Raw genomic sequence first — 17,171 nt, forward strand, 5'->3', positions numbered from 1 at the left:
TAACCGAAATTGTTCTTGTGTGAGCACCTGGTGGTGGAGATTTTTAAGGCACCCTATGCGCCCTCTCTACTTCGAGTAGGTTGGATAACCCTTGTTTATCAAAAATTTGTAATACCCAATTCGTAATAAATCCTCGGCAGTCCTCTCCTTCCGTTTTTTCTGGGACCCCGACTATTCTTATATTTGTACGTCTTCCTCTATCCTCTAAATCTCTCACTTTAGCACTGAGTTCTTGACACATCTTGGACAGTTTACCCACCTCCTTCTCTGTGTCATCCACCTTTTTCTCCATACCCTTAGCTTTCTCTTTTACCTCATTCAACCTTTCTCTGATTTTTGAAAATCCTGTCTTAATAATTCTGTATCTTGTCTAACCTCCCCTATCTGATTTTGTTCCTCTCTTATTGCTTAATTTTTTTTTCTATGCCCTCAAATATTTTATTAAGCATTGCTTTTGTCCCTTCTTCTTCCCGATTATCTTCTTCTATGTCATTCTCAGAATTTTCCACTACTATTTTCTTTTTTTTTTTCCATCTCCTTTTGGCTCACCTTTACTCCTTTAGCCCCTGGTGATCTAAAAAATTTTTCCATTGAGCTTCCATCCACCGCTCCATCTCCCTTCTCCTTTTGGTGAGTCGATGTTCAGCCCCCCGACATGCGGCTGGGCACTGAGTAGTCTTTCCCTGCATTCTTTTTTCCCCCCATTATGCTATGCTCCAAAACCAGTTTATTATTCTTCTTCCTCAACCGTCACCTTTACTCTAGTATTACAACCAAACAATAATGCTCAAATTACACCAAAATCTATTTTGAAATGTCAAAACCAGGAAGATTAGACACAGTAAATGGAAAACCAAAGACTAAATAGCTCCTGTAAATTGTATTATAACTAGGGATCGGTACTAGTATCGGGGCTGATACTCAGCATTTGCATGGTATCGGGGTACTGTGCGGCCACTGTCCCGTTCTCCTGATGGCATCATAGCGTTCCATGGAGGAGCATGTGACATACACGTCACTACGGAGGAAGCAGAGTGACGTGTATGTCACATGCTCCTCCATAGGATGCAATGATGCGATCAGGAGAACAGGACAGCAGAGCAGCAACACCTGAGGACAGCCGCAGGGGAGCACTGTCTACAGGAAGGAGGGGGGGGCTGCTGTCTATAAGGGGGGGGGGGCTGCTGTCTATAAGGGGGGGTGGCTGCTGTCTATAAGGGGGGGGGGGTCTGCTCCCTACAAGGGGGGGCCTGCTTCCTGTCTACAAGAAAGGGGCCCACTGTCTACAAGGGGGGGTCTGTTGTCTGTAAGGGGGAAAGGGGGACAAGAGGGAGCACTGTATACAAGGGGGGGGGGGGGGCTGTTGTCTACAAGTGGGACACAGGGGGGTGCTGTCTACAAGGGGGGGCTGCGGTCTACAGGGGGCTGCTATTAATGTCTGCAGCTATCTATACTACCTACAAGGGGATACTACCTACTATTAGGAGCAGCGCAAGAGACCGGGTCACCCTGGTGTCAGATTCCCTTTAAAATAAAAGTACTCTTACCTTGGTATCGGTGAGTACTAGAATTAAAGTATCGGTACTCGTACTCGGTCTTAGTAGCATACACAAGTTTGTTATTGTATGTTACAACATAGAGGCTTTGAAGCTGAATTCATAGTAAGAGGGTAGTTGTTAGTTGTTAGTAGAAGGAAAAGTGTGTTCCCAGGGCACACAATCACAGTTTTAAACCATTCAGTTATTCAACAAATTCCCCTCAAAATTCGATTAATTGCAGCTTTTATATAAAAGCTGCAATTAAGAAAATAAATAAATAAATAAATAAATAAGAAAATAAATAAACAGGTTATTAGTTGTTAGTAAACCCAATTTTTGCACTCCCTTATTGAAGATACTTCAAATATTGCCTATATCAATTGTTGTCAGAGAGTCCTTTGTTACTATTAAATATTATAGCAAGCCATTATTAGTTAGTAGCATGCACAGATTTGTTATTAAATGGGCACTGTCATGAACTTTTTTTTTTTTTTTAAATCAAAACACTTTATTTTTATTCTGAAATCCGGCCACTAGGGGTCTCCCTCCTAGTGGCCGGCTCTAGCCTGTTACTTCATGCCTTAATTCGGACCGAAGCCGGATTGGCAATCGGTCCAAATTCATTCAGCCTGGGCTCGCTCCCTGCCTGTCAATCAGACAGGCGGGAGCGAGCGCTGAGAGCACATTGGCTCCCTGGCCTCACACGCCGGCCCTGCCTCCCGCTGCTGCCTCAGGAAGGACTCAGTACTCACCAGGATTCACTTCGGTATATCTGTTTCGGATGGGAGTGAGGGGATTTTAGCGCCGCGGGGGTAGCGGCGCGGCCATGAATTTATTGCTTTCTGCCGGGAGGAGGGGGGGTTCTTGCGGGAGTTGTGCCGCGGCCATAACAAAGTTATTGTTTTCACCACAGGGTGCCTCCAGTTGTTTCACCACTACAACTCCCAGCATGCCCTGACAGCCAATAGATGTCAGGGCAAGCTGGGAGTTGTAGTGGTGAAATAGCTGGAGGCACCTTGTATAGGTGATCTATAGGTGAACTAACCACTGCTTCAGGACAGGGTAATCAATCAGAGCTTCATTCCAGCCAACACCTCACTCCTCCTCTCTTCTCCACAATTTCTCCCTCTCCTCAGCGTCCTGCTTGGGTAAACACCCTCCAGCTACACTCCTCTATCAGCGGCAGTATCGGTGGCAACAGGGCTCCGCAGCAACAGCTCCCTCATACCAGCAGCCACATCATTGCTGGCGCGTGGGATGATTCCTCCAACTAGCTGCATCGGGTGGTTAGAGCGGCGTCACCTGCGCACGTTCGATCACATGCTCCTCCCTCGGTGGGCTCAGTCTGGCTACATGTATTATTATTTCAGTAGATGTACGACAAGTCATGTCTGTAATTTAAGTCGGACGGGAAGCGTGTTTCTAAACATAATACAGTATCCAAAAAGCTTCCCGTCTGAACGCAGACTTGCTCCAATCACCTTCTCTGCGAGGAGGACGGACTCTTTCAATACCGGTCACCTTAGTGCTTGGAATGACACCTGAATGCTTTTCTATTATATGTTTGGTAAAACCCGACATGGATCTCGTACCAATTCTGTTTAAATCCGGTATATGTAAATGTTCTTGAATCCTGGCTTTTAACTTTCTGGTGGTACACCCAATATACTGTACATTACATTCCTCACATATAATCGTATAACTAACATGATGGGTTTGACAATTGATAACACTTTTTATGTTCTATTCTTGGCCTGTGCTGCAGGAGCTGAAGGAAGTTGTGTTAGACATATACTTACATGTACTACATCTCGTGTAGCTACATTGGTAGCTACCCTTGCTCGATAACCATGTTTTATTGTTTTATTTAGTAACAAAATCGCTAGGTGATAATTGACTCTGGAGAGAACATGCTCTTTGCGGGATAACTTTAATCCCTCCCTCTATAATCTGTGACATGGTTTCATCATACTTAAAGGGGTATTCTGGGATCTAAGATTTTATCCCCTCTCCAGAGGATAGGGGATAAACTGTCTGATCGTGGGGGGCCCTCCGCTGGGAACTCCCCCCCCCCCCGGGATCTCCCTGCAGCAGGGGATAAAAGCTCAGATCTGGGAATACCAGAATGTTGGTGTAATATTTTGAGAGACAGAGCTATAAGCTGAGATTTATAGCCTCTTTCTCTCAGGTGTGCCCTAATATTCCTACAGGTATTCTGATATACATCTTAACAACAAAAGAGAAATAGCTGGCCACTGCTTGTGTATATAGCAAATAAAGACAGAATGGCTGTGTGGCAAACGGAGGTGGATGTAATGTAAGACAATCTGGTGGTGCTACACGGAAAATAAGAGTATATGCACAATGAACTGAAGGAAGAAACGGAGCACACAACTGGAGATCTTGCTGTGTATATTTATTCAGGGTTTAAATCCCGAACATCATCATCTCCAGATGTGTGCTCCATTTCTTCCTTCCTTCAGTTCATTCTGATATACATGATCGTCTGAGGATGCCCTCCTTGCCCTCACAAACTATAAGTAGAGTACATGTTAGGTGGTTGGGGTGACAGCTCTCGGCATGCAAGAGACTGTTTCCCAAACAGGGCTTACGATATAGACTGGTATGTATGCGATTTCTCTCTATATCCCCTCTCAAGGTAACATCCCAAAAATGTATTTGGTCAGCATTTAGCGTCATGGTAAAAGATAAAGCAAACTCATTGTTATTTGAAAAAGAAACAAATTCCTTAGCTTGATAATGGATGCCCCTCCATACTAGGAGGAGGTCATCTATGTGTCTCCCGTACCCAGTCTCCCATCTCTTCAGGAGCTTCCACAAGAGAGGTTGTGCTGGTGCTACACTGATATGCTGGAGCGGTTGGTGAGCTGATCTATTTTTTCATATTTGTCGTCAAAGACTGCAATAGATTTCCGAGCAGAATCCGTAGAGACATTGAACAGGTTCAATATTTCTGTGGACCCCAGAATCTGTAATTTCACAGCAGAAACATCTGCTGCAAAAATTCCACCATGGGCACAGCGCAGCAGAATCCCAATGAAATCAATGAGACTCTGTTGCAGGGGATTTTTTGAGTGAAATATTCCCGTGGAATTCCTCTTCAATGGTATATCTATAACCATTGTGTGGGATAAAAAAAATATTAACATCTCCTTTCTTCCAGCGCTTCAACGATGGCTCCGGTGTCCTGCTCTGGACCCCAATGCAATTGTCTTCCTGAGCTGCAGAATGACATGTCATTCCTGGGAAGCACCCGGATCCAATATGTCATACTGTAGCTCAACGAATGGCTGGCTACAGCAATGTCCCGCCTCGCAAGTGATCTGCAATGCAGGTCAATATCCATGCATAAAAAATTCTACATGCCTGGCACAGTATTCCATAGCAAAATTTACCTCAGCAAATCTGCAGGTAGAATCCACACCGACAATGCCACCTGTGAACTCATTTTAGGGTCTGTTCACACGTACAGTATCCTGTGCATATTGGATGCAAAGGATTTGAAGCTGTCATTTAGTTTACATTGAACTCTGCAGGATAAAATCTGCAGCTTCAAATCCTGCACATCAAAAATGTGCAGGATACTGTTGGATTAAATAAACCATTCTACTTTAGTTGAGAGTCTACCTTTTAGTTCAGTAGTATACAAAAAAAGTGGTCCCTTGTGATTCAGTGAGCATCCTTTATTTCTCTTGAGAAATCAGCTAGAAAGTTTGTTGGAACCATTTCCAAATGTCCTTCTCTCTTTAAGTAGATAGGTGTTGTGGTGCTGCACAGCCTGCAGATTAATGACAAAGCCTTCCTACTGCTGGGAGAAAGTGTTTTCCTTTATGAAAGTTCTTTTATGGTAATCCTTCTCTGCAATGGGAAGACATGAATTTTAATAGCCTAAGCAATTAGGAAAAGCAACACACAGATGAAGGTTTCTTCAGACCAGCGTGAGGTGTTTCTTTTTTTTAACTCCTTTGCTTAATATAGTACTGGTGAATGGACCACTGTGCAAATAGAAGTTGGACACTAAGGTCTTAAAGGGTGTATTAGTTTAGATTGACAGTCTGGTTCATCTTGCTTTATTTCTTTATACATTATCGCTAGAATACATATTTATAGGATTACTTATTTTTGCTTGCTGTTATTGCTATTTATTAGGGTGTTATTGTCTTATGTTATTGTGACTGACATTATTATCTTTGGAGTTACAAATTATGAGCCTATATTAAATAAGACTTTTTAGAAATAATGTCCTGTGGGTATAAAACAAGATGATTATAGTAAGTGTCAGGTAAAGGTTCTTTTTATATGGCTTTCCTTGTGTCTTTTTCTAGCCTGCTTCCTGCATTTTATTCAGATATGTTACATTTACAGGTTTACAGTGTGGATTGGAGTCAGACAAGAGGAGAGCAGCTTCTGGTATCCGGATCCTGGGATCATACTGCAAAACTAGTAAGTCAGAGGTGACTACATTGTGCTATAAAATACATGAATATTGTGATTTACTGCTTATTGATTCATATGCCTGTGTGTACCATCGTCTATTTAGGATTTAATATCTATATCTAGGCAAATTTATTAGTAAACCAGAGCAACAGCCAATGTTTGCTTACTATGTTTTACCTATATATAGTGGCATTGAAAGTGCCTTAAGATTGAAAATGCCTTCTTGACCACAGCAGCAAATGAGCAGGTCCTTATAGAATGCTGTAGTTGACTATTTCACTAGCATCTGCTGAATTATTCTGGTCAACATCTGGGACCCCCATGATCCCTAAAATGAGGGCACAGATGTGACTGCGGCAGTTTTACACAACAGCACTCCCAGCCACCAGCAGGGAACTGCAGCACAGAACTACTGACTCTTTCTGCACAGTGGTTGGCTGGAAGCACCACAGAGTTGGGAATATAAGGGAAAGAGCTACAGTAGTTAAAGGGGTTTGCCAGCCTGTAAAAAATGATGGACTATCCTCCTCTTCTATTGAAAAGGGCAGTGCTACAGTTCTTAGCACCGCTGTTACTAAAAGTGCTGTGAGGCAAGGACAAGCAAAAGCAAACATTCAAGGAGCTACGGTGTCCGCAGAAGCAGCACAGCCGTTTAAACAACTGAGTGGTGGGGGTGCCAGTAGTTAGACCCCTGCTGATCTAGTATTGTTGGTCAATCCGGAGGATAGGCGTATAATATTCATAGGCTGGAAAATACATTTAGTACTGGCCACTGATCTTCATGCACAAGCTTTAAAACCCGCCACACCATAAATACACCCAATAGTTCTGATCAATGGGTGTCGTGCAAATGGTCTAGGCCCACAAGCTACATTGATTACATAGCTCCTGGAATTATGTAAACAGCATAACTCCCAGGGCTACTCAGTTTGAGAAATGGCTTTTGGCTTTCTTGACCACCAGCCGCAAAGAGGCCAGAGGGGGCTGTAAAGACGAATTTAGGAGATGAGAATACCCCATTAAATACAATCCCTTTCGTTTGCACCATTCATTTTGAATTACCCTGTACATTGAGCAATCAGTGTTGAAGTGATATAGATAGTAATGTGTTGTACACACGACTTGTAGTAATTTATTTGAAAGGGAACCTGTCATCAGATTTTACCATATATATATAATGCGTGGCAAAATGTTATACTGTATTTGGAAAACCTTATTTTTCACCATCCCTGGAGATGTTTCTGCCCTCATGGGTGGTGAGCATATACTGTTAAAAAGTGTTTCTGGCCAGCCCTGTAAGTAGTCCCCTTGGCGGAGAGCAATACTTACTTCGTCCTGTCGGCTGTGCTGTAATCACCCCCTTGATTGACAGTCGAGGCTTGGCCGCGTCATTGCTCTGCTACATCTGCTTAGGGAGCAGGGCAGTAACAAGGGCTGTCAATCATGCTGAAGGGGATGCAGTCAACAGGACTAGGTAAGTATAGCTCCCCTCACAGGGGACTACTTATGGGGCTGTCGGGGAACACTTTTAAACTATATATCCTCGCCATCCCTGCAGGCAGAAATGTCTCCTGGGGATGGTGAGGAAGAAGATTTTACCATACATAATGCATTACCTCGCGTTATATATGGTAAAATCTGATGACAACTTCCCTTTTACACTTCACGTCCTTCAGTTTATTCAACAGTTGTACACTGCTCAAAAAAATAAAAACTAAGATAACACACCATAGATCTGATGAATGAACTAATCGTATGAAATACTTTCGCCTTTACATAGTTGAATGTGCTGACAACAAAATCACACAAAAATGATCAATGGAAATCAAATTACATTACAGGCTGATCCAACTTTGATGCAATGTCCTTAAAACAAGTCAAAATGAGGCTCAGTAGTGTGTGGCCTCCACGTGCCCATATGACACTACAACGCCTGGGCATGCTCCTGATGAGGTGGCAGATGGTCTTCTGAGGGATGTCCTCCCAGACCTGGACTAATGCATCCGCCAACTCTTGGACAGTCTGTGGTGCAACGTGGCGTTGGTGGATGGAGTGAGACATGATGTCCCAGATGTGCTCAATCGGATTCATATCTGGGGAACGGGCGTGCCAGTCCATAGCATCAATGCCTTCCTCTTGCAGGAACTGCTGACACACTCCAGCCACATGAGGTCTAGCATTGTCTTGCATTAGGAGGAACCCAGGGCCAACTGCACCAGCATATGGTCTCACAAGGGGTCTGAGGATCTCATCTCGGTACCTAATGGCAGTCAGGCTACCTCTGGCAAGCACATGGAGGGCTGTGCAGCCCCCCAAAGAAATGCCACCCCACACCATTACTGATCCACCGCCAAACCTGTCATGCTGGAGGATGTTGCAGGAAGCAGATAGTTTTCCATGGTGTCTCCAGACTCACGTGCTCAGTGTGAACCTGCTTTCATCTGTGAAGAGCACAGAGCGCCAATGGCGAATTTGCCAATATTGGTGTTCTCTGGCAAATGCAAAACGTCCTGCACGGTGTTGGTCTGTAAGCACAAAACCCACCTGTGGACGTTGGGCCCTCATACCACCCTCATGGAGTCTGTTTCTGAACGTTTGAGTGGACACATGCACATTTGTGGCCTGCTGGAGGTCATTTTGCAGGGTTCTGGCAGTGCTCCTCCTTGCACAAAGGTGGAGGTATCGGTCCTGCTGCTGGGTTGTTGCCCTCCTACGGCCTCCTCCACGTCTCCTGATGTACTGGTCTGTCTCCTGGTAGCGCCTCCATGCTCTGGACACTACACTGACAGACATCAAACTTTCTTGCCACAGCTCGCATTGATGTGCCATCCTGCATGAGCTGCACTACCTGATCCACTTGTGTGGGTTGTAGACTCCATCTCATGCTACCACTAAAGGGAAAGCACCGCCAGCATTCAAAAGTGACCAAAACCTCAGCCAGGAAGCATAAGAACTGAGACGTAGTGTACATCCACACATCTCAGTAAAAATGGATAGTTTAGACAAGTGTCTCTTGTTATGGCCTGACCAGACACATACCTTTTTTCAACTTTATCATTAAGAATTGTGAGTGTAAAATTAATTATTAATTAATTAATTGAAAGCTGTGAAACTAAAATTTCGCATTGACATAAGTATTTAGACCTTTTATTCAGCACTTAGTTTAAAGCACTTTTGACATGATTACAGCCTCCAGTGTTCGTAGGAATGAAGCCACAAGGTTTGCATACCTGGATTTTGTGCCATTTTTCTCTGCAGATCTTCTCAAGCCCTGTGAGGTTGCATGGGAACCGTGGTAGACAGCCATTTTCTGGTCTCCTCAGATTTGTTAGATTGGGTTCAATATGGGGCTCCGGGTAGGCCACTCAAGGACATTCACAGAGTTGTCCTTATGCCACTCCTTTGTTGTTTTTGCTGGGCGCTTAGGGCCATTGTCTTGTTGGCCCAAGCTTTGGCCCAGTTTGAGGTTCACAGCTTTCTGGATCAGGTTTACATTTATAAAATCTCTGTACTTTCAGCATTTCCGCAACCCTATCCAGTCTCCCTGTTCTAGCTACTGAAAAACATCCCCACAGCATGATGTTGCCACCACCATGCTTTACTGTAGAGATTGTTTGGTGAAGGTGATGAGCAATGCCTTGACGCTTAGAATTGAGAATAGAAAGTTCAATTTAGGTTTTATCAGTCTGAAAGTCCTTTAGGCACTTTTTTACAAACTTGAGAGATGCTTCTTTCTGGCCACTGCAATGAAGCCAAGAGTGGTGGAGTGCCGCAGTGATTGTCAACCTTCTAAACCTGTCTACCATCTTTACATAGAATCTTTGGGGCTCAACCCAGTGACCACTGGGTTCTTGGTCATCTCTCTTACCAAGACCCTTCTCCCTGATTACTTAGTTTGGTGGATTGGCCAGCTCCAGGAATAATCCTGGTTGTTTCCAAACTTCTTCCATTTGAGAATTACAAAGGAACTTCTAGTTCTGCAGACATTTTTCCATACCCGTCTCCATATGAGTGACCTCATGGCTTGATTTTTGCTCTGATAGTATTCCCCTTTTTAGTAAATTTGCAGAACAATTAAGGATACTGTGTTTACATCTCGCATAAAAAGCCACAATGCTCACTGAAATAACTTGAAACTGACAAAAGTATTAATGAAAAAAAAAGTGCTGAAAATGAAATGGGAACTCTCATTAAAGGGATATTCTGGCTTTATACATCTTATATAAGATGTATGATCGCGAAACTGGGGGGAGGAGCATGTGAGCAGACATGCGAGACGCCGCTCAGTTCACCCGGCATAGCCAGCCAGCAGTAATGTGGTGATCCACTGTACCTGTGTTTGAGCGCGGCTGCTGCATCTGTGAGGAAGCTGCTGTTGCGGAGGCGAAGTCCCTGATGTAAATTGGTGCGGAGGCTGAGTGGGGGAGACGTGGCGAAGCGGAGCAGTGATATGGTGGCTGATGAAGTGGCGGTGGGAAGTTGTGAGGAGTAGAGGAGCAGGAACGGAGGAGGCTGTGAATGAAGAGAAGGAGACATGTGGGAAGCCGGGCTTTCGGGACAGAGAGTCGGGAGTGGTGAGAGGAGCGGAGCTCCAAACATAGTAGCGAAGCAGTGTCTAAGACTTGGTACAATTGAAATTGGCTGAAGCTGAATATCTACAACTGTGGGAGGGGACTGTTCGGGTTTTCTTTTTTCAAGGTCCTTTTTATCAATAATCAATAAGCTACTGTGATTTTGGCTCCTATTCAGCTGAGAGATTCCCTCCGGGAGCTGAAAGTGTATATTTGTAGGGGGACTTGGTTTGAACTTGGAATCCAGGGGACGGTTTTATCTCAAGGACAGTGGAGTCCCACCATCAGGGTCTGCTATATCCAGCTTTAGAGTTTATAAGAATTTTTGGAGCTCCAAAACTGGATAAAGGTGTTATAAAGTTGTGTCACCCAAGAATTTTCCTACTAACAATTATCAATCTACTCAGCGACTTTCGCTTCCACCCTTGGAATTGTTGTGCTGTAATAATTAATTATTGCTTTTTCTTTGTGCTTTAACATCTAATATTGGGCTTTGGTGCCTTAATACTTATTTTTCCGTTTGGTTACAGTAGCTAATATTGGTATAAGGGCTATAACCAATTATTGAACTCTGGAACTGCAGTTTATTTCTGCTTTTCTGTGCTCTAACATCTAATATCAGACTCTTGCGCTGTAATATCCATCTTTTATTGTTTGGTTATAATTATATAAGGGCTTCAACCACCCATTAACCTTGGAACTGTTGTGCCCCAACTCCTAATAATTTATTTTCTGTTCTAATATTCTATACTAGATTTAACCCAACTTGTTGAATTGTAAAAATTGACGTTCTTTAATTAACTGCTTTTTTCCCGTGGTTCAATATTTTAGAACTGGATGACGAACTTTTATTCTAGTACTCGAAAACCTAATGTTTGATTGTATGACTCCATAATGACAGGCGGTAACTGAGGCCAATTGTTGTGGTAAACAGTGGTACGGTTAGAGGGACCAACTGGTCGGGACGGTTTTGGTAGAAAGATAAGGTGGAGGAAAGAGTTGAAAAAGTTGGTCTTGGTGAGGAAAATGGGGAGAGAAGAAGAATGTGGGGAAGATGACTCGGCACCCAACTGCATGTCAGGAGGTCGGGCATAGCACCCATCAGAAGGAGAAGGGAGATGGTGCAGTGGGCGGAGGCTCAATGGAAAAATTCTTTAGATCTCCAGGGGTTAAAGGGGGGGGGGGGGGAAGCGAATCAACAAGAGTTGAAAAGGAAAAAAAAATTAATAGCAACGGAAAATCCTGAGGAGGAGAGGGAAGAAGGAACTAAAGCAATGCTCAGTAAAATATTTGAGGGGGTTGAAAAAACAAATGAAGCAGTAAGGGAGGTTCAGAACCAGATAGGGGAAGTAAGACAGGACACTGTAATATTAAGACAGGACTTCCAAAAAATTAAAGAGAGGCTGAATGAGGTAGAAGATATAACCAAAGGGATAGAACACAAGACAGATAAGCTAGAGAGAGAGAGGTGGGCAAATTGTCAGGGATGTGTCAGGAATTGAATGCTAAAGTGAGAGATCTAGAGGATAGAGGAAGACGATCAAATGTTAGAATAGTTGGGATCCCAGAAAAATTAGGAGAAGATTGCCGAGGGTTTGCTAAAAGCTGGATATAGTTTTTTTTTGATAGACAAAGCTTATCTAATTTATTTGAAGTAGAGAAGGTGCACAGGGTGCCGTCAAAACCTCCTCCACCAGGGGCCCATCCGAGAACAATTTTAGTCAGGTTGCTATTGGTGGCAGACAGAGATGTAATTTTAAGGGCTGCCAGAGGAGTAGACAAAGAAATTGATGGTAACAATATAATGCTATATGCAGACTATTCAAGGGCAACTCAGCAGGCGAGGTTAAACTTTATACATGTTAAAAAGAGGTTAAGAGAAGCAAATATCAGGTATTCATTATTATTTCCGGCCAAACCCAGGGTGATATATAAAGATAGTTTGTTGTTTTTTGCATCCGTAGAGGAAATAAATGAGTGCCTGGAAAAGGAAGGGATCAGGTAAAATGTAATAAATTAATTTCCCCTGTGAATAAATAATCAAATATACTGATGTAATTTAAGGGGAAAAATGGATAAGATGGCTGGCCGGGTGGGGGGCTCGAGATAGAGGAATTGTCGGAAAATGTTTTTGGCAATTTCAAAGGGAGGGGTAAGGGGGGTGGTATGGCAGAAGGGGGGTAGGGGTTATTATAATTTTTCCCCCTCCTTTCTCTCCTAATACTTGACAATGAGGGTATTTTTGGGGAATCTAAGGGGGTTGGCGGATAGGGTGAGGCGGACGGCAGTCTATAAAGTAATAGATAAACATCTACTAGGTATTATTTGTCTATTAGAGACACACTTAATAAAGGATAAAATCTAGATTTTGCAGAGAAGGTGGATTGCAAAGCAATTTCACTCAACACATACTTGTTATTCTAGAGGGGTAAATGTGTTAATACATAAAGGGTTGAAGGTAGAGGTGTTAAATTCAAAAGTAGATAAAGAAGGAAGATACCTATTTCTGGTATTAAATTGGGAGGGAAGAAGACTGCTGCCACCCCCCCCCTCTCATCAGGAGTATTTAAGGAACTATGTCAGTTTGCCAATGATAAAGAAGGTATTCCAATTGTGGTGATGGGTGATATTAATGCAGTAATGGATGAAGGAAAAGATAGATTAAGGATAGGGAGACAAAATCAGAGTGGTGGAATAACAGGATTAAAAGAATTGTGGAGGAATTAGGATGGGTGGATTATTGGAGAGAGAAACCCAGAATTTAGAGTATATTCATGTTATAATCCAAGAAAACATTATCCCGTATAGATATAATTGGTGCTAAGGAAATCACGCCATGGATAGAGGGTATAAAATATGAACCTCGAAGTATATCCGATCATACGCCGCTAATGTTCCAAATGGTAAACAGAAGAACACGCCAGATGAATACGAGAATAGATCCCTTTTGGATAGAAGTGTGGTGGGCAGATGGTGAGGTAGGGGATAAAATAAAAGCATATTTTGAAATTAATGATGGAACAGCTTCAGAGGGGATGGTTTGGGATGCCTTTAAGGCGGTACTGCGAGGCATCTGTAAAGAGAAAATTGTACGGATGAAAAAAAAATCAAAGATAGAGGAAGAAGAGATGAGAAGGGAAGTAGAGGAGGCAGAACAGCACTTTGTAGTAACAGGATTGGAAAAGGATAGAAGAGAATGGGAAGAGGCAATAGGGAGGTATAAATAACTATTAACAGCGTAAGCAAAGAAAACAATGCTCCAGTCAGAGCAGAAGAGATATTTAGAAGTGGGAAACCCAGGAAGATGGCTGGCAAAGTTTATAGAAGAAGAAAAAGAAAAAACATTAATAGCAGCCGTCAAAGATAAAGGGGGAAGTATAGTAAGAGAACAGGAAGAAATCACAAAAGTCTTTCTAGAATTCTATAAAGAGCTATATACCTCACAAATAAAAGCAGAACAAGAAGACATACAAAAATATGTTGATGAATGTGAACTACCAAAATTAACAAAGGAAGCTGTTGAGATGTTGGAAGGGGAGATCTTAGAAAGTGAAGTGTGGAAGGTGGTAAAAGAAGCACCCAGATCAAAAGCCCCAGGCCCGGATGGGATACCATTCGAACTGTACAAAAAGTATGCAAGTGTTCTTGTCCCCAGATTAGTAAAATTATTTAGAGACACCTTAAAGGGAGGAATACTACCCCCCCCCCCCCTTAATGAAGGAGGCAGTGATAACATTGATTCTTAAGTCTGGGAAAAATGAACATGAGCCTGATGCGTAGAGGCCAATCTCGCTGCTAAATACCGATATGAAGATATTGGCAAAGACCTTGGCAGTGAGATTGGCGAAGGTAATGCCTTTTTACTAATATTGATTTACCAATGTGGATTTATGAGTGAAAGAACCACGGCGGATAATGTGAGAAGACTGTTTGGAAATCTGCAAATGGAAGGGCGGGGGGGACGACCGCTCCATCCTGCCATCCTGTTATTGGACGCTGTTACGGCCTTTGACAGGATGGAGTGGTCCTACCTCTGGACTGTAATGAGGGGATATGGGTTTGGTGAAGATTTTATAAAATGGATGAGAATTCTGTATGACTCCCCCAGGGCAGTGGTTCTGATAAATGGGGTTCAGTCAGAAGGATTTCAGTTGACCAGAGGAGCCAGACAAGGCTGTCCTCTGTCCCCCCACATCTTTGCCCTATATATTGAACCATTGGCAACAAGAATTAGAAACATGAAGATAGCGGAGGGGTTTGGATGTTGGGGGACAGAGGACAGAATATCACTTTTTGCAGATTATATTTTGCTTGATATCCGGAATACGCAACAGGCATTAGAGGAGATTATAGAGGAACTAGAGGAGATGGGAAAAAATTGGGATTGAGTATAAACTGGAACAAAACTGTATTAATGCCACTAGATAAACAAATATCCCATGGGAGACTCAAGATAATAGGAGATGGAGAAACGTTTAAGTATTTGGATATAAATGTGTCACGATTCGGCAGGCTGGAGGTGGATCCTCTGTGTCAGAGAGGGATTGGCGTGGACCGTGTCGGTGGACCGGTTCTAAGTTGCTACTGGTTTTCACCAGAGCCCGCCGCAAAGCGGGATGGTCTTGCAGCGGCGGTAGCAACCAGGTCGTATCCACCGGCAACGGCTCAACCTCTCTGACTGCTGAGATAGGCATGGTACAAGGGATAAGGCAGGAGCAAGGTCGGACGTAGCAGAAGGTCAGGGCAGGCAGCAAGGATCGTAGTCAGGGGCAACGGCAGGAGGTCTGGAACACAGGCTAGGAACACTCAAGGAAAGGCTTTCTCTGGCACAAGGGCAACAAGATCCGGCGAGGGAGTGCAGGGGAAGTGAGGTATAAGTAGGGAGTGCACAGGTGATGACACTGATTAAGCCTGCTGCGCCAATCAGTGGCGCAGTGGCCCTTTAAATTGCAGAGACCCGGCGCGTGCGCGCCCTAAGGAGCGGGGCCGCGCGCACAGGGACAACACAAACGGGGAACGGGTCAGGTACGGGAGCCGAGATGCGCATCGCGAGCGGGCGCGTCCCTCATCGCGAATCGCATCCCGGCTGGAAGCAATATCGCAGCGCACCCGGTCAGCAGGTCTGACCGGAGCGCTGCGAATAAGAGAACGCTGCGAGCGCTTCGGGGAGGAGCGGGGACCCGGAGCGCTCGGCGTAACAAAATGTTGGAAGGCAAGTTTTTAAATATCCGGAATTAAATGTTTGACTCACTTTGAGAAAGATAAAAGCAAAAATATTAATTTTGATAGGTTTACCACTTAGTATGGAAGACAGGATTAGCCTATTAAAGATGATATTCCTGCCTCAGATCTTGTTTGTGCTGAACAATAGTCCGGTATGGTTAGGAGAACAAAATTTTAAATAAATTGAAGCTATGGAAAGAGAATTAGTTTGGAAAGGGAAAAAAACAATAATGAAATTAGGTAATTTATGTAGGGAAATAAAGAATGGAGGACTAGTTGTTCCAGATTTCAGACTATATTATATAGCAGCAGAGTTGGGGTACTTAAAGAAATGGAAAGAAACAGATTCCTTTGCTAACATGGTAAAAGAAAAAAAGGAGGCGTGTGAAGATATGGGAGAATTCTTAGAATCCAAGTTGGGTGGAAAGGAGCCTATAGCGGAGATGGTGGATAAAGTATGGGAGCAAATAAAAAAAGTAATGAAGGTGAAAGGCTCACTAGATTGCACAAGATTATTTAATAACTCAAAAATTTGAGGGACAGGAGTGGCGATTTGGGGGTAAATATAATTTTAAATATGTTGCACAATTTTTTGAAGGGGAGAAACTCAGATCATTTGAGGAGCTGAGTGCACAATATAAAATTCCTAATAATATGATGTAGTTGTTTAGATATGCACAGCTAAAGGGGTATTCCAGGAATTTTTTTTATTTGACTATGCTACAGGGGCTGTAAAGTTAGTGTAGTTCATCATATAGTGTTTGTACCTGTGTGTGATGGTTTTCTCACAATTCTTCTGTGATTTTCACTCCAATATTTATTTTTACCAGCATACAAAATGACTGTTGGCTCAGATTTTTCCCAGGCTGCAATGCGGCCGAGACCTGACTCACTAGTCAGCTGATGACAGGGAGCCTGTCTGCTTCAATGGGTGGAGCGATCGCTTGGTGGGAGAGAGATCAATTTGCAACTAATGCAACAGCTGTAGGCACCCTGATTGAAACCCACAGGTCTTTTGAATGGATGCAGCTCATTTATGTTTCAATGGGTGGAGTGGCTGATGTGTGGGAGAGAGGAAATGGAATTGTGGGATTTGCAGTCAAAAAAAGAAACGTCAAACAGGAAATACCAGTTCACAAAAAGCTAGCCACAGTGTTATGGTAATCTCACAACATAGCCATTTAGCCCCAAGACAAGCGCCGATCCTTCCTAAGCATGTCCATTACTGCCTGCCAGGTACGTACTAAAGTCACCTTATGGTGGATAACCCCTTTAAGGGAGGCAGTGAAAAGAATAGATAAGAAAGAGGAGTTAAGAATTCACGAGTGTTTGAATAAGAAGGTTTTTAGGGAAGGTACAGAATTTTTTTTCTTTCTAAGAT

At 43.3% G+C, this 17,171-nt stretch overlaps 1 protein-coding gene across 5 annotated transcripts in view; it reads left to right on the plus strand.

The window, feature by feature from the left end:
• PEX7 (peroxisomal biogenesis factor 7) overlaps positions 1–17,171 on the plus strand; it is a 257,673-nt gene that overhangs the window by 51,611 nt on the left and 188,891 nt on the right. For 4 of the 5 annotated variants that reach the window (XR_008891365.1, XM_056566642.1, XM_056566641.1 and 1 more), the window contains one exon: positions 5,925–6,002. The exons of the other annotated variant lie outside the window; for it this stretch is intronic. Coding sequence is in view for 3 of the 4 variants with exons in the window: in XM_056566642.1 (XP_056422617.1) it covers positions 5,925–6,002 (78 nt within the window). In the remaining variant the exon portion in view is untranslated. The remainder of the gene's footprint in view (positions 1–5,924; positions 6,003–17,171) is intronic. 5 annotated transcript variants of the gene reach the window in all.

This window comes from Hyla sarda, chromosome 3 (assembly GCF_029499605.1).
Source record: "Hyla sarda isolate aHylSar1 chromosome 3, aHylSar1.hap1, whole genome shotgun sequence".
Classification (NCBI taxonomy): Eukaryota; Metazoa; Chordata; class Amphibia; order Anura; family Hylidae; genus Hyla; species Hyla sarda.